Source organism: Lissotriton vulgaris, chromosome 1_1 (genome assembly GCF_964263255.1).
Source record: "Lissotriton vulgaris chromosome 1_1, aLisVul1.2, whole genome shotgun sequence".
NCBI classification, from domain to species: Eukaryota; Metazoa; Chordata; class Amphibia; order Caudata; family Salamandridae; genus Lissotriton; species Lissotriton vulgaris.
Window position 1 is genome coordinate 731,633,288 of NC_141685.1, and position 23,867 is coordinate 731,657,154.

The 23,867-nt window shown below is 47.2% G+C and overlaps 1 protein-coding gene across 3 annotated transcripts in view; it reads right to left on the reverse strand.

The window, feature by feature from the left end:
* LOC147747724 (ADAMTS-like protein 2) overlaps positions 1 to 23,867 on the reverse strand; it is a 381,417-nt gene that overhangs the window by 104,602 nt on the left and 252,948 nt on the right. For all 3 annotated transcript variants that reach the window (XM_086955321.1, XM_086955335.1, XM_086955329.1), the window contains one exon: positions 5,805 to 5,908. In XM_086955321.1, the coding sequence (XP_086811447.1) occupies positions 5,805 to 5,908 (104 nt within the window). The remainder of the gene's footprint in view (positions 1 to 5,804; positions 5,909 to 23,867) is intronic.

Below are 23,867 nucleotides of genomic sequence, written 5' to 3' on the forward strand. Positions count from 1 at the left end.
CCAAGAGGCATGCGGTGTTGGAAGACCGCAGTCCCAAACTAAGGGAGGAGAATATCTTCTTTCCATAATTCTCATACCTCTTGGATTCCCGATCAGGCGGAGCCGACGGGAATGCGGTCTGGGAGTTAGAGGCCTGGATGACCAGGCTCTCGGGGTGGGTGAACAGGAAACAAGGGTCGCCCGGGGCCGGGTGGTGGCGTCTGGCCACGTTCCTATCTACAGGCTGGCCTGCAGCGGGCCTGGACCAAGTGCCCAAAAGAACGTCAGTCAAGGCCTCATTAAACAGCAGCAGAGGCTCAGACGAACTTGACTGCAGTCTAAGAACCTCAGTGAGGAGGTTAGTCCTCACGGCCGCGACGGGGAGCTCAAGGCCCAAGGCCTTGGCTGCCCGCGTCAACACCACACTGAAAGTTGCCCCCTCCTCCGAAGCCACGGTAGGAGGTGAGACAAAACCAGTGTCTGGCGAAGTGTCCAGACCACTGGCATCCCCTAGTCCACCTGTCTAGTCCTCCTGGGACTGACACTCACGTGTCAGAGGGTCCTCAGACCCCTCCCAATACTCCTCATCACCCATCTCCTGATAATCAGGGTTGTCACATGACGGGGCCGTTTCATTGAAGTAAAACTCCCAAAGCGGCGTCGAGAGCGGCGCTGACCCTGGAACCGGGCCGAGGGAGGCATTGGGGACGGCGCCGCCCGAGGACGGCGCTGGAGGTGACACCTGTGGGACCGGCGCCGGTGAGGTCGTCAGGTCGACCGGTGACGATCCGGATCCAGAAGTGGATCCAGTGGGGCCCTGCGGCACCGGGCCCGAAGGCGCCGGCGGTGTCGGGGCCTAAGCCCCCGCCGGGTCGGGGCCGAAGCACCCGACCCGCTAGGGCCCCGAGGCGGGTCCGCTGGGCCCGAAGGCGCCGCGGAACCCGCCGGAGGAGTGAGGGACCTCATGGCCATGAGGAAGCGCTTGATCTCCTCCGGCGTCGCTTGCTGACCAGGGACCGGAGGGTAAAGGGGGGGTCACGACGCCCGCGACTCCGACGGAGCCGCGTGGGCGGTGTCACTCGAACCCCCGGCCGCATCGCGCGAGCGTCGGGGGGAGTCGGAAGAGCGATGACGTGTCTTCGACTTCTTGTGCTTACCTGACGACTTCGATCCTGAGGAGTGATGTCGACTCCCAGCTCTATGATGGCTCCGCCCCCGCGACCGGTCCCTCGACCTCCGTCCGGACCGGGACCTCTCACGGCTGCCGGAGCTCGAGCCGCTTGCGGAACCGCTCCCGCCTAGCTTTCGAGGTTAAGGCCCGACAGTTGGAGCAGGTCTTGTCGTCATGATCGACGCCGAGACAGTGGAGGCACCGTCGGTGAGGGTCGGTGACCGACATCAGCCGGTCGCAGTCCTCACAAGGTTTAAAACCTGGCATCCCTACCGGCACCGATCGGAGTCGAAGACTCGAAAAATTATCAAAAAGATCTCAAAAAAGTTTAGTCAAAAAGTGACTAAGGTACCACTTTTTCCGGATCTGCGCTGCTGGCGCGGAAAAAAGAAGAACTGACGTCAGCACGCGGAGGCGGCGTCTAAGTACTCCGACGACGTCATCACGGCGCCCACGACGGAGCCGCAGTCGACACCTACCGACGCGCAAGGGTACTGCTACGCAAAAATTTCCGGATCCAGTCTGACGTCTGGGGATATTCTAAGGTAAGGAATATAATACTAACCTGTTTCTTTCAGATAATAATATTCTCCTCACAACTGCAGCCAGGTATCTCTCCTCAGGTTTGTCCCTGTGCGGTATGTCTGCAGCATTCAGTGCAGATTTTAAATATTTGTTGGGGAAGGTCTTTCCCTTCTTCGAGGCACTGCTCCAGGATGTGCTTCATCAACTCCCCCACTTCTTTTCAATGTTAGAGGGACTAGAGAATTAGGAAGGCATCTGAGTTGGCAATCCTCCACTGGGTTGCTGTTCCTGGTTTCACCTTTTGAGTTACCATCTCTACTCGTTTGCTCACCTTCTCAGCGGGCAGTGTGGATGAGGGGACATTGGCTTTCTCTTTTCCTTGCAGTCGACACCATGATCGAATCTGTCACTGCGTTACCCCGATGTTCCTGATGTTCAAGGGCCCTTGAATGAGTTTTTGTATTTGTTCTTAACCTCTGGAGAAACTGACTTGCAGGCTGCTGGATATCTGAAGGCCTTTCTTTCCTGATCTGGGATGCTGGGCAACATTGGGAGGTAACAGCTCTGGTTCAGTGAGAGTAGCAGAGTTTCTAGGAGGACGCATGTCTGTGCTTCCTCCTCTACCAGTTGGACCTCATAATTATTTGTAGCTCCTTTTCCTCTAGTTTTATAACCACATTATGCACTGCTTTGTTACCTGGTGTGGAAAGTCTCGAGTCTTGGCCCAGTTGTTTACTGTTACCTGAGGCCGGTTGCAGTGTTCTCCCTCCTTGTGTTTTTATCGATGATACATGGCTCTATCTCAATCAGTTCTCCATCTGCATCGGTCCCTCCACCTTCACCACCTCTGTGCCCACGTTGTCCTTTTTTTTGCTTAACAACCTGGTTTCCCTCAATGACGAGATTCCCTTCTTCTGCACCTGCATAGTGACATAGTGACATAGTGTGCATGTCTCTGCTTTGCGAAACAAAAGGGGATGATGGACGGAGCGCTTGAGCAAATCAAACACTCGCCCCCAGTCAACTGATCTGGGTTTAATCCATCACCATTCTTTAGCTCACTCAGCCACCCCAGTTCAGACATGGCCATATGCAAATCAGTCTGACCCTGTGCCTCATGGGAACAGTCCAGCCCGAACTGCCAAGCCATGTCTTCCCTGGACCGGAAACAAGCATCCTGGGACCGGTTTCGGATTCATAGTCCTCATCAGCCAGGCTATCTTGAATCCAGTGGCCAAGTAAGCAAAGGACTCACGTCTGAGCATACCCTGCCAACTTAGGGCGAACAAAGCGAAACAAAAGGGGATGATGGACGGAGCGCTTGAGCAAATCAAACACTCACCCCCAGTCAACTGATCTGGGTTTAATCCATCACCAATCTTTAGCTCACTCAGCCACCCCAGTTCCGACATGGCCATATGCAAATCAGTCTGACCCTGTGCCTCATGGGAACAGTCTAGCCCGAACTGCCAAGCCATGTCCCTGCTTTGCCCTGGTCCTTAGCATCTTCAGAAGGAACTCCGTGTACACTTCACAGCCCTAAGCGCTGTAGTCTTTTGGCAAGCAGGGGGTGTACACCACGTGGTTCATCTTTTGTCCCAGGGTCTTGGGGCACAACCTGGAGGTATGTTCTCCATTTCATTCAACGGTTCTAGACCCACACCTGTGCATTTTCCCACCACATGGACAGTTCATGTGGTCCACCTACTGTTTGGTGATCTTTGGTGGTTTTCGATTTTCTTCTTTCTTATCCCTCTACGGATGTTCTTTATACTCTATCTTTTCTCTGTTCTCCCCGACAATTGATTGAAATCCTTCATTTGTTTTTCGGAGTTAGCAGAGCTGCAGAAAAAAGAATCTGAAGGTGGCGACCAGGCACTGGAGCGTACGTCTGATGTCACAAGGGGATGGACAAAAAAAATGGTAACAGACGATGCCAAGCAAAAGAAAAAAAAGAAGAAAAGTGGACTAAGAAAAGCATTTGGGATCCAATTATATATTGTGTACAGCATGTGAATCTACAAAAGATTCATGATTCAACATTATATTTACTGGATATTTTTCCATACGTGCAGATCAATCTAAAATATCTGCCCACATTTTACTAGTTGGTGAATGGACTAGCCCATCCTGATCCTGGGTGCAATTGACAATATTAAGGGACATGAAGTTTTAGATTCATGTTAAAGACCAGTATTTATTTAGCAACTCAATGCCACTGATTACCCTAAAAGTAATATGGGCTGTGTGGTGTATGGGTTTTGAGTAGGGTTTTCAGCCGTCTTGCAGATGGATTTCTAGGTCACAACTGAGAAATAGATGTAGGCTGGACCCCGTCTCGCATCTGTGAAACCTGCTAATAAGCTACGTTCCTCAGAGCTCAGCCCTGCCCCCACTCTTAAACATATATTGGGTCGGGGAATCAAGCATCTGAACCTGGACTGCATTCAGATGAAACCCCAATGGTGGCTGTGCTGCATAGAAAAGGCATGGATGGACCAGGACAGATTGCAGGAGATACCTATACAAAATAAAATCTGACTTTGTACAATGTTGTATGAAATACAGTCGATTGGCCTTTAATACAGGGAAAACAGAGGATCTTATAACAAGCGCTTGCCTTCTCAACCAGGTCCTGTTTGATGGGCCAGTGTGATGGGAACATCATTTAATGTTTACAAAGCCCCAATCTGCAATCTATGAGAAAAGAAGCACCTAACTCTCAGTTAGATCAAATGTCTATGAAGTCATATAATCGCAACCCGAAACTGACCACATACATCACAAAGTTCGTGTCCACCCGTCAATGAGACTACTTGGTGTGGTCCCTCATGCTTTTGGGACTGAATTACAGAAACAACAGCTCCACAGATTAGGACTTGATTTACAAAGGCAAACCTACACTTTAGTGTAAGTTTACGATTTTTTGCAGTACACAAACAATTTTACAAGTGGTATCTTTCTCTCTCTTGTAGCAAATGTAGGTGAAATTCAAGTCTTGCATACTCGCCCATACTCCACCAAATTACCTACTGCCTTGTACTACACTAGTAATAATGCAAGACATATAGGCAACAAGGAGTACCAAGAGTGAAACTCATATGGGTCTTCTGAATGTGAGCTTAAGTACGATCTTTGAATTAAGTGAGAGAAGGGCCAAGGTGATGTATGTGATAAAGCTGCAAACACCTGGACTTATGCCGATGCCTCTGTTAGGTCTTCGGCTACAAAGGTTTTGGCATGGAACAAAGCCTACGGTCTGAATGAGTGCCAGAAAACTTTGTGCACCAAGGGTAAAGTGACATAGAGAGCCCAGAGGGAAACCTTGGATACAAAGTGTCTGGATTCAGTTAAATGCCTTAAGACGAATTAGCTTGTAGTTTGAGTACTACAAATCACATAAACAAATACACATTGGCAATGATCAAACTCCAACCACCCACTTTGGAAGCTTAGGTGTGTGCCCTTACATGAAGCAGAAATTGTTGTCATCATTAGCCATGGGTCTGACCTGTTCTGGGGTGAAACGTCCATTTCCTCCAGAACTGGAAGTGTGTGACCTTAACTGAGGAGTAATAGTAATGGTGTGTAATGGGGCTCATCTGAGGAATCTTAGCAAGAAGGAATACCAACCACTTCAGAGCAGCAGGCATGTGACCTTACCAGGGTTAAGTTTCCCATCCTCTCTGGAACACTTGGGATATGATCTTAATAGAGACAGGAAGTGACCTTGGATGGTTGGCATAACCTCCCAATAGTTGTGGGTGCGCAATGGGGACCATATGTGGACCTAGAATGAGTGGGAAGCTAACACTCTTTAGAGCACTGGTATGAGTCTTTATGGCAGGTAGAAACTCCCCTAACTATGGACTGGGTATTATCTTATATGATTACAGAAACCGCCCGCTGTAGAGATGTTGGTGTGTGTTGGCCTTGTATGTTGTCTTTAGATAATGCAGACAGCCCACTCACTAGAGCTGTTTGTGTTTGATAGGACTCAGTTGTGCTCTTACATAAGGCCCGAAGCCCACCCTTTCTCAAGCTGCAGGTATTTCACTTTCTTTGAGATGTGAAGCTCCCCTTGTTTTAAGCCACCGGTATTAAAATGGAACTTATCTGTGAATCTTACCTGAGGCACAGCTAGAGCTGCAGGGAGCATATGCTGACACTTTCCAGCGGTACATGTCTGCCACACTGATGTCTTGGCCTAGTGGATTCACATCAAAGTCATTGCTGGAGAGACAGTAGAATTACATTTAATACGTATGAATGGATAAGTGGGCAACAGAGTATATAGAAGGTGAAGGAGGGGGGACATTGTAGAAAAGGGAGGAAAGAATGAAGGGGAGACTGTCTTAGATAAATGAAAAGAGGAAAGGAAAAGGTAGCAGCAAAAGATAATAGACAAAAAAGAAAGAGCAAGAGAAACACAGATAAACAGATGAAGACAGAGAATACTGTTAGTCATCTAGCTAGAAAATAGACTCGAATAGGAGACAGTTGTACTGGAAGGGAGTCAGGAACATGGGAAGGATATAATTTAAAAGGAAAAAGAAGCAGGAAAGGAAGAGAAGTAGGCAGGAAGGTAAAATTGGAAGGCTGAAAATGAGACGAAAAGTAGAAGAAAAGAAAAAGAAAGCTAGGCAAAGAAAACTTAACTACATTGTAAGAAGGCTATGATATGCTGTGTTGAAAGAAACAGAATGATATTGCCGTAATTTAGCTGCGTGACTGATTAATAGAAACGCTGCTTTATTTTAAAAATTTTAATCCTGTGACCAAAAGCGCTGAAAACGAACGCTGTTCGAGCGCCTCACTTTTATTTCTTCACCGCGCCGATTTGATTTTAAAAACCAGCACGGTGTGATGTTAACTTGTACCTCAGCTAGAAACACGTAGGTTCCCTGCTGCCCGGTCCTCGGGAAGCGCTAGCTTTGTGTGGGGAAGGCACAGGGCGGTACCTTCTTCCTGCCTCCTGGCTGGGGCAGGCTCGGATTGGACAAAGTAAGTTTGCAGAGGCGGAGCTGAACTCAAGCACGTCCTCTACAAAATCAGTCCCTTTTTATGACGCGCAGCGAATACGCGCAGCATCTGCGCCAAACACCGCGCCAAAGACTAGCCTAAGACATGCCCGTCTGGGCCCGTCCGGGACAGGACGGGGCATGGGACATGACATCCTACATCCCTCGCGTTGCAGGTATGACCTCCATGCAACTAAAAGCGCTGCGCCCTAAATTACATCACGACTGTATTGGCCTCTCGCCACTAGGGGACACACATTGTAACAACTGCAATTTGGAACTTACAAATATCCAACCCTATGTGGACCCAATACCAATTTCCCAACGTACAACTAAACGCCCATCTTGCACTCATCCCAACTACTCCTTCATTAGCGCCAACTGCAGATCTCTACCTCAGCACAAATTAGACATCTTCACCCTGTTACAAGATGACTCCCCAAGTGCCCTCTTCCTAACAGAAACTTGGCTACACGAGAGCTCCGGACCAGATGTAGCTATGGCTCTCCCTGAAAACTATGCTATCGTACGGCAAGATAGACAAGGTCAAGTGGGTGGAGGGATTGCAATTATATATCTTAAAGAATTTATTTGTAAATTGCTCCCAGCCAATATCCCAGACTGTGAAGCCGCCTCCTTCCAAATCACCCTCAATCCGAATTTCACTCTGTCTGGTCTGCTTATATATAGACCACCCGGAAGCGCCAACTCCTGGACAGACAATTTAGCAAACCATATCGCCCCATTGCTGTTAAATTTTAAAAATTTTACACTCCTAGGGGACTTAAATCTGCACCTCGAGGATCAAACTAATGTGGCGTGCTGTAATCTTATAGAAGATTTCACGGCTCTAAACCTAACGCTTCTCAATAGTGGTCCTACACACAGGGCAGGTCACCTATTGGACCCTGTTTTTTCTAATACCCCTGACCTAAAATGGACCCAAACCAGCCCCATATGCTGGTCAGATCATCATCTCGTCAGTTTCAGCCTAACTAAACCATTTCCTCCCAGGAATACTACCTGGTCTGCACAACCCATGAAAAATTGGAAACTATTAGATATGCATAGATTGAACAACGTACTTACAACTAGCACCCCCTTTTATGACCACAATATGGAAAACATTGCGACAACTACCAACCAGTGGCTGGATACTGCAGCCAACCAATGCCTTCCGTTAACGGGGGCAAAAAAAAAATCTCCACCGCCCCCCTGCCCCTTGGTTCAATGAATCCCTCAAAAATGAAAAATCTAAATGCAAAGTTTTAGAAAGGAAATGGCGCAAAAACTACATCCATGAAAATAAAATAATTTACAATAATGCAAGAAATGCGTATCATACCTCTTGTAGGAAAGCCCGAGCCCTTTATGTAGCAAACACCGTCAACAATGCCACAAACAAAACAAAGACCCTATTTAATATAGTAAAGGATCTAGCGGGTGCGCAAACAACGGCTACAGCCCACCCGTTAACAAAAAAACAATGTCAAGACCTGGCGACCTTCTTTAACGACAAAATTGAAATCATTGTCACTAATTTCGCAACTAGTCCTCAGGACATTGTTTCAAAGCAGTACATCCAAAAAACCTTGGAGAAAAGAAAATCTCTTGAGAAATGGCCCCCCATAACTTTGGACTCCCTAAAAACGTCTTTGAAGTCCATCTCCTCAGGCTCTCCCTGTGACCCTCTCCCAGTTCGATTTTTAAAACAATTAGACACTTCCCCTTTAACTACTATAGCAAACGTGCTAAATACTTCTCTTCTAACTTCCACTGTCCCGTCAAGCTGGAAACACGCTATCGTGACCCCATTATTGAAAAAACCTTCAGCTGACCCCGCGGTCCTGTCGAATTATCGGCCTATATCCTTACTCCCCGCCTTTTCTAAATTGATGGAAAGACACATACATGCCACCCTCACCTCCTTTACGCTGAACAACAACCTCCTTCACCCATCGCAGTCAGGTTTCCGTGCAGGACACTCAACGGAGACCGCTCTTTTGGGTGTAACAGAAAAAATCCGAAAGCTCCTGGATGAGGGTCAGACTGTCGCACTCATTCTTTTAGATTTGAGTGCGGCGTTTGACACCATATCACACAAAATTCTCCTGACCACACTAGAGAGATTCGGCATCCGCAACGAGGCCCTTCAGTGGATAAAGTCTTTTCTAACCGACAGATCCTTTCAGATCAAATCTAGCATTGCAAGCTCAGATACTTTCCCCACTCCATATGGAGTCCCACAGGGCTCTATCTTGAGCCCGCTGCTTTTTAATTTGTACCTGAGACCACTGGCCGATCTAGCCGACTGCGTTGGCCTTACCTTAATGTCATACGCTGATGACTCTCAGATCATTTTTTCTCTATCTGAGTCAAATCCTTCAACCCCATCTGCTCTGAAAAATGGTCTTCAGGAAATCTTCAACTGGATGACCACCAACCAGTTGAAGTTAAACGGGGATAAAACTGAGGTCCTCCTTCTGGGAAGAAAAAAAGAACTTTGGTGCCCCTCACATTGGCCAACAGAGATGGGCAACCTTCCCATTCCAGCCACACAAGTGAGAAATTTAGGAGTCATTATCGACAATACTCTGTCGATGAAACAGCAGGCAAATAAAGTGGCTGGCCTCTGTTTCACCATAATAAAATGATTAAAGAAAATTATCTGGATGTTGCCCCAAAATACCCAAAAAACCGTAGTCAATGCACTAATAACATCCCGCATTGACTACGGTAACATTCTTTACCTGAGCTCAAATCTAGCAGTGATTAAACGACTGCAACTGATCCAAAACTCTGCTGCACGACTCCTATGCAAGATCCCAAAGTTTGACAGAATTTCAAAACACATAAATGATTTACACTGGCTCAGGATAGAACATCGGATTAGTTTCAAAACCTTGACATATATGTTCAGAATTAAAACCAAAACTGCACCCGGCTACCTACAAGCCTTGGCCTCCCCCTATCTCCCAACAAGGGATCTCCAATCTCTTACTGCAGCAAATTTCACTGTTCCAAGATTCAAACTGCAAAAAACGGGAGGGCGCTCTTTTGCTGTGAGAGGGCCCACTCTATGGAACTCACTCCCCCCGCAGATTCGGAAAGAAGAAAGCTATATTAAATTCCGAAAATGCGTAAAAACCTGGCTGTTCCAGAAGCAATTGCAGTAATTTACCACAATTAGCTATCTTCCTTCTATCCAATCGAATGTCACAGGCGCCGGGAAACCCTTTTTGGGTAGCTGTAGCGCCGTACAAATGCAAAAAATAAATAAATAAATAAAAGGAAGGCAATGATAAAGAGTGATAGAAAAATAGGCGAGAGAAAGAAAGAAGGATCAAAAGGAAGAAAGGAAGAAAGAAAGAAAATACATAATTTCTAACTCTACATTGTTTAAATTATAAATGATGACTGTGTTATTTGTATTTTAGATGATGAATGTATGATTTATATGGATCATGGGGCTTATTTACAAGCCTCTTGTGCCACTGGCACGTCACTTTTTCCCATATTAAAAGTGACACACGGGCGGCGGAAGGGGCTTGTAAATAAGCCCCCTAGTCTTTACACATGCTTTATGTAATTCCTAGAAACTACTAACACTTGAAATAAAAAAAAATTAAAAACAATAAAAAAAATCATGAAGGAGAAAGAAAAAATCAGGTATTTGTTTGTTAAGCGCGACTACTCATCCGGAAGGGTCTCAAGGTGCTGGGGGTGGGAGTTCACAGGTTCCAGTCCATCAAGGAGGGGGTCTGTCGAAGAGCCAGGTTTTGAGGTTTCTTGCGAAGATGGGGATTGATGTTATCTGTCTGAGGTGGAGCAGAAGATTGTTCCAGGCACTGGCCGCGCGGAAAAAGGAGCAGCCTCCCGATCTGGTCTTTCTGGTGCAGGAGACCACGACGTAGGAGAGCTGGGCTAATCGTAAGGTCCTGTGTGGTGCGTAGAATTTGAGTCAGCTGTTCAGGTATGCTGGTCCGGTGCCGTGGAGGGCCTTGTGAGCGTGGGTTAGCATCTTGAAGGTGACTCTACCTTCGATGGGGAGCCAGTGGAGTGTGCGCAGGTGCTGGGAGATGTGGCAGTGGCTTGGCAGGTTGAGAACCAGTCTTGCGGCGGCATTTTGGATGTTCTGTAGCTTGCAGGTGAGGTTTTTGTTTATTCTGGCATAGAGTGCGCTGCCGTAGTCAAGCCTGCTGGTGACCAGGGCGTGAGTGACGGTCCTTCTGTATTCGAGGGGGATTTATTTGAAGGTCTTACGTAGGAGGCGGAGGGCGTGGAAGCAGGAGGACAAGACGGAGTTGATCTGGCGGTCCATTTTGTGCTCTGAGTCCAGGATGATTCCCAGGTTGTGTGCGTGGTCCGTGGGGGTGGGCGGGCTTCCGAGGGCAGGGGGCCACTAGGTGTGGTTCCAGGAGTCTGGGTTTGGGCCCATTATGAGTACTTCCATTTTGTTTGTGTTTAGTTCCAGGCAGCTGTTTTTCATCCATTTGGCGACAGCTTCTATGCCTTCTCAAAAGTTATATCTGGGGGTATTGGGTTTGTTGGATAGGCAGAGGATGAGTTGGGTGTTGTCTGCCTATGACACAATGTTGAGTCCGTAGGTTCTGACGATGGGGGCGAGCGGAACCATGTAGACGTTGAAGAGCGTAGGGCTGAGGGAGGACCCCTGGGGGACTCCGCAGGTGGTAGGTGTAGGGTCTGAGAGGAAAGGGGGGAGTCTGACCTGCTGTGTTCTGCCGGAGAGGAAGGAGCGGATCCAGTCGAGGGCCTTGTCTTGGATCACTGCGCCACGGAGTCTGCACATTAGGGTGCAGTGAGAGACTGTGTCGAACCGCTGAGAGGTAGAGGAGGATGAGGGCTGCTGTTTCTCCTTTGTCCATTAAGGTACGGATGTCGTCCGTTGCGACAAGGAGGGCGGTTTCCGTACTGTGGTTTTTTCTGAAGCCGGATTGGGAGGAGTCGAGGATGTTGTGCTCTTTGATGAATGTGGCAAGTTGGCTGTTGGTGGCTTTCTCGATTACTTTCGCTGGGAAAGGGAGCAGGGAGATGGGTCTGTAGTTTTTTAGGTCGGTACACCCATGAGTGTTTGTGTTCCAGGCTCTCCTTCACCCACAGGTTTCAACCTGTGCCTCATCCCTGGTGGTCCAGTGGACCTCTGTCTCCATTCTCTTGCTCCGCTTTTTCTCTCCTTTTTTACTTGTTTTTCCCCTCACTTCTATCTTCCCCCTTCACTCTTCTTCTGCGTATTAACCTCCATTTTGTTTGTCATTTTCCCCTCATTTCAAGCTCCCCCCTTCACTCTCCTGTGACTTTCCTCAGTTTTTCACTCGTTTTTTACCCTCATCTCAATCTCCCCCTTTCACTCTCCTGTGTCCTCTGTGTCTTTCCTCCACTCTTTCTTGCACTTTTGCGGCTTTATTTGCACTTTTCTCTCTCTTTTTGCCTTTTGCCTTTTTCATACCGTTTTTCCCCGCCGCTACAACCCCCGTGGCCCTTCCCCAAGCACGATCAGTGCAACCTGCCCCATCCAGCTCCCCTCCCGCCTCCCAGCTGTCCAACCCTCCCCGACCCCTACTTAATGGCGGCCACTGCCGGGGTGCAGCCCGTCTGCGCCCGTCCGCGACCCGACTGCGACCAGCGCTAGGAACCCTGGATCTCTGCACTGCCAACACTACTACCCAGCGGCACTCCACGCTCTCAACCCTGGCCGTAACAACAATGGCAAGATAGCATCGCCAGCCGACACCCATGGACCCTTCAGCTGTCACCGCTGCCAGCACACCTGCAGCACCTCCAAGACCACTGACCCAGCACAATCGGCCCATAAGAACACAACCGAACCGAAGACCCTGCAATACATCCTCCTCAAGCGTTTTCATCGGTGACTAAAAGATTTGTCAGGCAATCCCCAACGACGAAAGTACGGGAACAGGATAAGCAGGTGGAATTCCCACTTGTGGACTTGTTTCCGCAGCCTGCTGAGCACAACTTCAAATTTGCTGTCTGCTCCTGGCAAGTACTCTACCAGTAGATGGACTTTGCAGTGAATTTACCTTTTTCATTCTCAGCCAAAGATTTGGGTTCCGTACCTAACCGTATTGTTTAATGCGGTCTTATTGGGGGCAAAGATGCCTGACACCTGGGCGGGGGCCGAGATCGTCCCCATTTTCAAGAAGGGGTGCCCTTTGGAGCCTTCAAATTATAGACCAATCAGTCTCTTGGACATTAGCCAGAAACTGATGGGCTGGATACTCCTGGATAGAATACTGGGATGGGCGGAGGAGCATGAAGTAATGACTACCCTCCAGGCCAGCTTTAGATCAGGGATCTCGACTACGGACCAACTCATTAGGCTGCAGGTCCTTTTCTGGAAGACCGTAAGTGTCGAGGGTGGCAGCCTCTACCTGGTCTTTGTAGACCTGCAGGCCGCTTTCGACCTTGTGCTGAGTGAGAGTTTATGGAGGGTCTTAAAAGATCTTGGCCTTCCTCCCTATCTATTGGAGGTCTTGAAGCGGTTTCATGCAGGGAACTATGCCCGGGTGAGGTGCGGAAAGAACGGGGAACTATCTGCACGTTTCCCTGTAACTAGAGGCGTACGCCAGGGCTGCGCCCGGGCTCCCCCGCTCTTTAGTCTCTATATAAATGGCCTGGTGGGGGAACTTGAGAGAGTCAGGGATAGCGACGCCCCTTGGTTGGCGTCAGGTCGGGTGCCTGCTCTGATGTTCGCAGACAACACCCTATTGTTGTCGCGAACATCAACAGGCATCCAGCGGGTTCTGGACGGTTTTGTTTCATTCTGCGCCTCACGGGGACTCAAGACCAATTTAGAGAAATCAAAATTTATGATCTTCGGTCCCCCGAAACACACTTGCCCTAACGCCACATTAAACAGCATCCCGCTCGAAAGGGTGAGAACTTTTGTATACCTGGGGGTCACTTTGACTGAGGACTTTGGTTGGGGCCCTCAGGTATCCAAATCTACCCTAAAGCTCTCACAGATTTTAGACCCGCCACAAGGGCCAACAACTACACCTTGGTGCCCTTGGATCACATTAGCGTAGTCATCTTGCTAATTGGAATCCAGTTCCTTCTCCATCTTTGTATGTGGTGTGAATGTAGAATGATTGTTAGCACGTGAGCGAGCTGCTGTGTATGATTGTTTTTCAGGGGACCTGCCAATTTGTTGCTGATTTTATGACTGTTTTGTGTTCTTTATTAATTTTTTCAACTAATCCATGTATTACCTATTAATTTAAAAGAAAAAAGATTCTTTGATCAATAATAAAATTTATATGAATTTATATTCATAAAAAATAAAAAAGAATAAATAAATATATATTTTTTGAATGAACTTTGTTTGCACTTTATCTCCTTCTGTCACTACTTTTTTGATTATTTAGAGATGTACACACATTATTGAATGATACGGCCACTGCAGGAACACCCTTCTAGCTTCGTGTATTCTTGTTCCCCTCGGTTCCAGGGCCATAATTTACATATTTGAGGGGGTCCCATTGCTCATGTTTAACCTAACGCCACATTAAACAGCATCCCGCTCGAAAGGGTGAGAACTTTTGTATACCTGGGGGTCACTTTGACTGAGGACTTTGGTTGGGGCCCTCAGGTATCCAAATCTACCCTAAAGCTCTCACAGATTTTAGGGGGCATAGGTAAGTTCCAGCGGACAACACAATTTAAGCCAGTCTCCCCAGCGCTTGAAATCTACAGTGTTCAAGTTAGACCTGCTGTAACTTATGGTGCAGAACTTTGGGGACATTCGAGTACAGCAAGCCTTCTCAGGGTTGAACGGGCCTTTATGAGGAATTTGATTGGACTACCCCAAAGCACCCCGCTCATACCCTTGAGATTTGACCTAGGTGTGGAGCCCATCTCTGAACTACTAGCGGCCCGACCCCTCCTGTACTGGAGAAGGCTCTGGACAGTACCGGAGCTTGCGGATTATAGAGCTGAGTTCGCTGCTGTCTGGGGGTCGTTGAAGAGCAAGAAAATACCCTGGTTGCTCCATATTAAAACTATTGCCTTTCGAATAGGAATGCCCCAAATATGGGAGACTCCGGCGGAGAGTTGTCCAGTGCTGAGGAGAACTGTGCTGCTGGCCTCTCTGAGGCACTACAACCGAAGTCTGCTGCAACGTTCGCCAAGTATGGGCAGGTTGTCTTCGGAGTTCTTGCAGGTAAAACTCGTGCCCAGCAGGGAGGAATTTCTGGATCAAATAGAACCTCACCCTGCAAGAAAATTATACACACAATTAAGGCATGGCTGCCTGCCACTTGGGACACTGACCTGCAAATGGGCAGGTCAAGAGGAGGGAATCTGCCTGTCTGCAACAATGGCAAAGAAGACATTGCCCATGTTTTGTTTTTTTGCCCTGCTTATAGCGTAATCCGGAGAGCCTGGCTGGTACCACTATGTAGAAATCTGGGACTAAAACATTGTGCTAAAGCCGTTAGAATTTTAAAATATGATACATCCCCCCTTATTGTGTTCTCGGTCTCCCGCTTTTTGTACGGTATGTGGCGCAGAAGGTCCACTTTGATTAATTGTGACTAATTTTTAATGATGGCCATTTTTCGTGGATAACTGATTGTTTAATAATGTTTTAACTGCTGGTTCTTAACTATTTATGTATTTTATTGTATGTACATACTTTGCTTGTGCTTTTATGGTCATCGACCGAAATAAAGTTATCACAACGAACGAATTTCCCACTGCCAAATGTCCTGAGCTAACACTGAAAACTGTGGTGAGTGTGTGCTGCCCTGTTTTTAAAGGTAATACATGGAGATCATTTTATCTGTCCAGATGAGGACACTGTGCTGAATGCGGATGGAAAAAGCTTTGAGTGCTAACTGGATGGCCAGTAGCTCTAGATAGTTGATGTGGAAGACCAGTTGGTGGAATGTCCACATGCCCTAAACGGTGTAGCCCTGTTGAGGGAAGCGTCCATTGTGATTGTAAACTGCTGTACTGGGTTGAGAAATGACAGGCCTTGCAACAGATTGTTGCTGTTCCACCACTGCAGAGAGCTATGGGTGCTGGCCAAAATCAACACTAGATCCTCCCAGTGACCCTCTACTTTGTAAACTGTGTGGGGACCTATGGTAATATAGGAGGTTTCCTGCCGAGGAGGCACATGACTTTACTGTTATTTGGCGAGCTTAGTGAAAAAGGGGCAGTAACAACTATAAGGCAAGGATGTTTACTTGCTTGGGGTAAGCTTTCCCTGTGATTGAGTTGAGAACTCAAGCTAAGAAGGGCTGAACCTGAAGGGGCTGAAGGTTGGACTTTACCTTCTAGATGGTAAATCCTCTGGTACTTGTTAGAGATGCTCCTCCATCTCGTCCCAGTGTGCCCTACCGTACCTGTACAGCAGGCCGACAGAGTTAGAGATGCATCAATGGGCCGCAGACTGAGCGGCCACTCCCCTACATGCCACATCTATCTTCATGCTCTCCTTGTCTGGTGGGGGTGTGTCTCCAGTGCCCTGGGCATTATTTCCTATCCCACCTAGGGGTGATCACTTCGCTTTAACTGGCTCCTTAAACACCTCAGTATCAGTTTTAAGCATTCCCTTGAGCATAGAGAAGAACTGTAGGAAGCGCTGGGGGGAGGACAGTGTTTCCACAAAAAAGTCCTGGTCCTCCTGGACCTTATGCATTTCCACCTTGTGGAAGGCAGCAACCTGATGCAGAACCTCATTGTATGAGGTATAGGGCTAGTGCCCCAGTGCCTCCTGGTCTTGGCCTGTGGTTCGGGCTCAGGGCCAACAGCTTCTTCAAAAGTAAATGTTCCAGGCATACGATCTGCAGATCTCACACTTAGCATTAGATCGCCATCTGGTGTTGGGCTTGGATGATTGCATGTTGTTGTCGTCTTGGAAGAAGTCTTTGTAGTCACGAGATAGGTGACTCCTCCCTTGGACGATAGTGCTCATGGGCATCGACTCTATCCTTAGATTGTTTTTTTACGCCACTGGGTTCTGATGTAACTTTTCCGCTCTGGTTCAAAATTTACTTTCTAAGAAGTTCGACGCGAAACAACTTACTCAAATTCTTCAGATTAACTTTTAAACATCTCGACCCTCGACTCAACTTTATCAGCTCGATTACGGTTGTCGACGCGGGCCGTTGGGCCTATCCATGCCGTGAGGCCTACAGCTCCTGGAAAGGACGCCATTCAAGAAATGCCCCCAGTGTGGAGCAAAATTACCGCACAGTGATCATCACAAGGTCTGTAACCTGTGCTTATCACCTGAACACGACAAGTCCAGCTGTCAAACCTGTGCATCCTTTCAATCGAAGAAGACCATTCGATTTCGAAGGGCCCGTCGACACATCATGCAGAGATCAGCTCCGGAACCAGTGGACATCTTCGACGAAGGCCCAGATGTCCCAGAAGAAGATTCCGAAGATCTGAAAATCGTATCTGAGGCAGATGACTCCGATGACTCCATCACTCCGGGTCAACGTGTGAGTACTACTGCCCTTACCCCATACCCCCCCGCGCCCCCCCCCCCCGAAATCGAAGGCAATAGTCAACAGTCCGCCTGCTAGGCCCATACGCGACAGAAAACATACTTCAGGAGCCCCGCCCTAGAGCCCAGCTCTGAATTAAATCGAAAAACCTTCCAGTAGCTCGGGACCGAGCAAATCGCACATGCCGATCCCACCAACGCCGTCGGCACCAAAACTGAAAGAAGTCCCTGCTCCAAAACCAGTCCCACACCGTCGACTTCGAAAGATAAATCGGACCCAAAAACTCCTAAGCCTGTAGACAAGACGGCTTCGGACGCTTCCATACTGAAGAAACCAGCTTCATCTCCGAAACCAAGATCCTCGGAGGCAAAACCTACGCCAAAGGACTCTATCACGCCTCCTAAGGCGAAGGACAAAAACTACCAACAACCCTGCTCGGAATCGAAAAGATCGGCGCTGAAAGCGGTTCCTCCGGAAGAGGAGCTTTTTCATCCTGATCCTAAGCAGCAAAAGATCTATATTGATCCAGAGACAGGACATGTTAACACTGCACCATATAGAAAGAGGAAGTTAGACACAGCACCTGTTCCTCCAGTGCCTGTGAAGAAGGACTCTGCCACATTGCCTATGCACCCTTCTTCTCCTATACTCCTTCTAACCCACCTCCTCTCGCTAAACCTATTACACCTCAAAAATCTCCACCTTATACACCTCCTCATAACGATGATGATGATGATGATAACATAGGGGTAGGGGGTGACCCCCATGACCCTTTTACGTACCCGAATGACCCACCTGATTGGGAGTACCTTGTCCAACAAGACATACCGGACAACCCAGATCCACACACATACCCCTCAAAACCATCTCCTCCAGAAGATAATATTGGTTTTGCACACTTAATTAATAGAGCTGCCATCTATCATGGTGTCACAATGCACTCAGATGAGGCAGAAGAGGATTTTATATTAGATACTTTCGAACAGTCCCAAAAGTCAGTACAAATATTACCCATGATTGAAGGGGTCATTAAGCATGCCCTTGAAGTGTTTAAAGATCCTGTACGTGCTAGGATTCTAAACCCCAGAATAGAAAATAAGTTTATGCCTGCCCCTGGAGATCCTGCCTACATTAAGGGACAGTACCCTTAGATTCTCTAGTCGTTTCCAATGCTAGAAAGCGCGCTAACTCCCAAAACTCAGGAGAAGCACCACCTCCTGATAAAGAGTCTAAACTGCTAGACGCTTCATGTAAAAGAATAGTTGCCCAAGCAGGCAATACCTGGCGCATAGCTAACACACAAGCACTGCTTGCAAGATATGACAGAGCCCATTACGACCAGTTAGAAACACTACTACAGCATTTGCCTGACCAATATGAGACACAAGAAAATTATCTAATACAAGAGGGTAAGCTAATCTCAAATGCATCAATCAACTGTGCACTAGATGCAGCAGACACTGGCTCTCCAGCAATAAATACCAGTGTCCTCCTTAGACACCACGCATGGCTACGCATTTCCGGTTTTAAACTAGAGGTCCAGACTACTATCCTTAATCAGCCATTTAAACAACAACAGCTTTTTGGGCCGGCTGTGGACACTGCACTAGAAAATATGAAGAAAGACACTGAGACTGCCAAATCTATGGGAGCTTTGCAGTCCCCAAAACATGAGGCTCCTTTCGTCGCTCCGTTTACAGAGGAGCCTCTAAACAAATGGGAGCAGACAACTCATCTTCCTTTAAAGCCAATACACAAACATCCTCCAAAAGAGGATTTTTTAGAGGAGAATACAGAGGAAACAGCAATAAAAGAAGAGGTCGAGGTAACAACACCATTCGTACCTCTCCCACCACAAAACAGTGACTTCCTTCCTCTCCCCCCACAACATTCCGCTCCTGTTGGGGGGGGGGGGGGGATTAGCGCAGTTCCTACCTGTCTGGAATTCCATCACAACAGACAAGTGGGTGAGACAAATTATCCAGTATGGTTACTGCCTAGAACTTACAGCTACCCCTCCACATATACCACCCAGACAGCGTCCCATGTCCACAGAACATCTTATGCTACTAAAACAAGAGGTTCTCTCATTGCTTCAAAAAGGCGCAATAGAGATAGTTCCCTTACAACATCAGGGAACAGGGGTTTACTCGCTGTACTTCCTAATACCCAAAAAGGACGGGACACTAAGACCAATTCTTGATCTCAGGCCTCTCAACCTATATATACACTCAGATCATTTTCACATGATCACTTTACAAAAAGTAATCCCACTGTTACAAAAAGGCGATTTCCTTGCCACACTAGATCTCAAGGACGCCCACTTCCACATTCCCATACATCCTTCTCACAGGAAGTATCTAAGGTTTGTACCAGACAGACAGCACTATCAGTTCAAAGTCCTTCCATTTGGGGTGACAACTGCACCAAGAGTGTTCACAAAGTGCCTTGCAGTAGTTGCAGCACATCTCAGAAGACAACAAATCTATGTCTTCCCATATCTAGATGACTGGCTGATAAAAGCCAGGTCATTTAATCAGTGTGTTCAACACACTCATCAAACAATTCAAACATTACACAACTTGGGGTTTATGATCAACTACACCAAGTCACATCTCTAGCCCTCCCATATACACCAATATCTGGGGGCTACGATAAACACCTCTACAGCTCTATATTATCCCACTCCAGCCAGGATAGCAAGCATTCAAGCCTTAGTCACATTTCAAGACCAACACTCTCTCCCAGCCAGGGTGTTCATGCAACTCATAGGCATGATGGCATCTTGCATTTTTATTGTACCATATGCAAGACTTCAAATGCGCCCATTACAAGAATGTCTAGCACATCAGTGGAATCAGGCTAATGGACAACTTACAGATCTGGTGTTGGTGGACAGCCGCACACATCGCTCTCTGCAGTGGTGGAACACCAAAACTTGTCCAAAGGGTGGCCGTTCTTCGAACCTGTTCCACAGATAGTAATTACAACAGACGCATCTCTCACATGATGAGGAGCCCATCTCCTAGACCATGCAACTTAGGGAAGATGGATCACTCAACAAAAAGTGCTCCACATCAATCACCTGGAGCTGCCAGCGATATTCCTAGCACTAAAATATTTCCAAGTATATGTACAGAACAAAGCTGTCTTCATCCAGACATACAACATGACAACCATGTACTACATACAAAAACAAGGAGGCATACATTCTCTGCAACTGTCCGAGCTTGCACAAAACATTTCACAAAAAATATATCTACCAGCCGAACACCTTCCAGGAGTCGACAGACACAAAAGATTCACGAATGGGAACTACATTCACAAGTTCTTCTACCATTTTTCTACAAGTGGGGCCAACCAGACATAGATCTGTTCACCACACACGAAAACGCTAAATGCCCAACCATCGCCACCAGGTTTCCACACCCGTTGTCCAAGGGCAATGCGATATGGATGAACTGGCAAGCAGATTTGCGTACGCTTTTCCGCCACTCCCACTAATCCCACTAGTGGTACTCAAGCTCAGACAACAGTCTCTCAAACTAATCTTAGTAGCTCCCACATGGGCCCACCAACCGTGGTTCACAACGCTGCTAGTATTGTCACTAGTTCCACACCAAAGACTGCCTGTCCCCATTCCTGTTCACGCAGAACCATGGAGAGATCAGATATCCAGATTCAAGTCAACTGAATCTGGCAATCTGGCTCCTGAAGTCTTAGAGTTTGGTTACCTTAACCTGCCACCAGACTGTATGAACATCATTAAAGGAGCCAGATGACCCACAACTAGAGCTTGCTATGCTGCAAAATGGAAAAGGTTTTCCATTTACTGCACTAATATTCATATTAATCCACTAGATGCTTCCATCTAGAATATCATTTGCTATCTACTGCATTTACAAAGATGTAATCTAGCATACTTATCTATATGTTTACATCTTGCAGCACTCGCTGCGTACTTACAAAACAGACAGCACTTGTCACTATTTAGAATCCCTGCAATTAAAGCATTTATGGAAGTACTAAGGAGGGTCATTCCTCCTAAGTTACCACCCTCTCCAGTGTCGAACCTCAATATTGTTCTTACCAGGCTAATGGGACCCCATTTGAACCTTTACAAAAATGTGAACTACAATTCCTCACATGGAAAACAGCTTTCCTAGTGGCCATTACCACTCTTAAAAGAGTAAGTGAGATTCAAGCTTTCACAATACAAGAACCATTTTTACAATTACATCGTAACAAAGTAGTCCTCAGAACAAATCCAAAATTCCTTCCTAAGGTAATTACCCCATTTCATCTTAATCAATCAGTGGAGTTGCCAGTGTTTTTTCAAAACCCAGACTGTAGTAGAAAGAGCTCTACACACCCTTGACGTGAAAAGAGCCCTTCTTTATGACATATACAGAACTAAATCCTTTCGCAAAACAAAACAACTGTTTGTAGCTTTCTCTCCACCACATAAAGGCAATCCCATCTCTAAATATGGTATTGCAAGGTGGATTGTAAAATGTATCCAAATATGCTAATCGAAAGCAAAACGCACATTATCAATTCCTCCTAGAGCGCATTCCACACGCAAACTAGGAGCATCTATGGCTTTCTTAGGGAACATTCCCCTAGAAGACATCTGTAAGGCAGCAACATGGTCTACATCACACACCTTCACAAAACACTACTGTGTTGGTGTACAAGCCAAGCAGCAAGCTGCTGTAGGCCAAGCTGTCCTCAAAACTCTCTTTCAAACTACTGCAAGAGATACAGGGGACCGCCGCTAGGGGAGATACTGCTGTATAGTCTATGCTAAGTGTGAGATCTGCAGCTCATATGCCCCAAACGCAAAATGCTACTTACCAGTTTGCATCTGTTCCTGGCATGTAGAGCTGCAGATTCTCACATGCCCACCCGCCTCCCCGGGACCTGTATCTATTCCAGTTCTATCTTAATTAAATATACACACATGGACATCTTTTTTTTTTTTACTAACTCCATCATTTCCCATCATGGCGAAAAAAAAATCTAAGGATGGAGTCAATGTCGATGCGCACTATCGTCCTAGGGAGGAATCACCTATCTTGTGACTACAAAGACTTCTTCCAAGACGACAACAACATGCAATCATCTGAGCCCAACACCAGATGGCGATCTAATGCTAAGTGTGAGAATCTGCAGCTCTACTTGCCAAGAACAGATGCATACTGGTAAGTAGAATTTTCCTTTCTTTTGGGAGGAATGCAAGTTTGAGTCCTTCAAGACTGGGTTAGGATTCTTCCAGTTTGTGGGTGGATGTGAATCCGTGTCTGCCGGGGTCAAGCTTGTCTTGAAGGCACTACATAGTGGATTGCTCTTGGTCCTCGGATGTAGTGGAGGATGGAGCTTTTGGCACTGGGCACCAAAGCTGATTTCTGGCTCATTGCGGTTTGGGCACCGATGGAGACTTTGAAGCCGAAGTTAGTCTTGAGGGCGCCTTGGATGCTGGTGCTGAAGGTATCGTCGGTTCTGGGAGCCAGGTCTTCAACGGCTGTTTCGGTGCCAGAGGCTGACTTAACGTTGGATTCAATACGATTTTCGGTACCTGACCCTTAGGTAGTGGTAGACTGAAAGCTTGATGCTGGGCTTCAAGAGTCGATGCCTGACCTTCTCAAGGGCGGTACTCAGCCTCGGCTCAGTGACGGGCAGGCGGAGGATGTGGGGATTTCTTACTCATCATCGATGACTTTAACTGGAACTTGAGGGCCTGGGGTTCTTGGTGTCAGAGTGTGAGCTGGACCCCGGTCTGAACAAGAGAGGCTGGTAGGTTGAGGTCCCAGGGTATGGTTCCCTCTCGACGTATTGATCCCCAAAGAGGTCAGAGGTGTAGTCTCCCTGCCAGTGTGCAATTGGTCATTGAGAAAGGCATTGATCGCAATAATCAATCAGAGATATCTTCAAGCAGAAGGCAAGGCAGGCAAGGATCGGAGGCCTTGTTGTGCTCTGGGAACAGAGAGAGGTTGCAATCTTGGTGATGGTCTGTTAAGGGGAACTTCGCTTGATACCGTGAGCAGTTCCAGAATGGAATCCTTCCCATCATGGACAGGGCATTCTTAGAGAAGAAGACAACGGTACAGGCCCTGAAAGGGGAAGCAGGAGTAGGAGGGTCGTCGAGTAGATCCCAATCGTCGAACCGGACAAGGACCAAAACAACGTTGATGAGAGTGCTGTACACGGATTGTTAACCAAAGGGTCTGGAGAAATTAAACAGGCCAGAGAACGAATACCGCAAGGCGTCGACCCAGAGCTTGGTGGAGACACGTTCAAACCCAACAGCGCAGAAAAACTATCTAACAATAGAACCAATGCCCAAGTGCACTATCAGTATTAAAAGCAGTCACTATACCTTGTGACTTGAAAGACTTCTTTGAAGAAAAACAAGTTGCACACTTCCGAGCCCAACACGAATTGCAGGAGTATGCAAAGAATATCTATCTACAGCTACACATGCCACAAACATAGACAATTGTGAAATAAAGTGAAAGTTTGTTTTCCCATAGGGACCCTAAGTAGATGGGGGCCCCGGCCAAGTGCCCACTTTGCCCATGCCTTAAAACGACTTTGCCTATCATGCAAAGAATGATTTTCCAAATGCTTTGTCTTATGCACAAGATTTTATCAGAAACTGAAAGATTT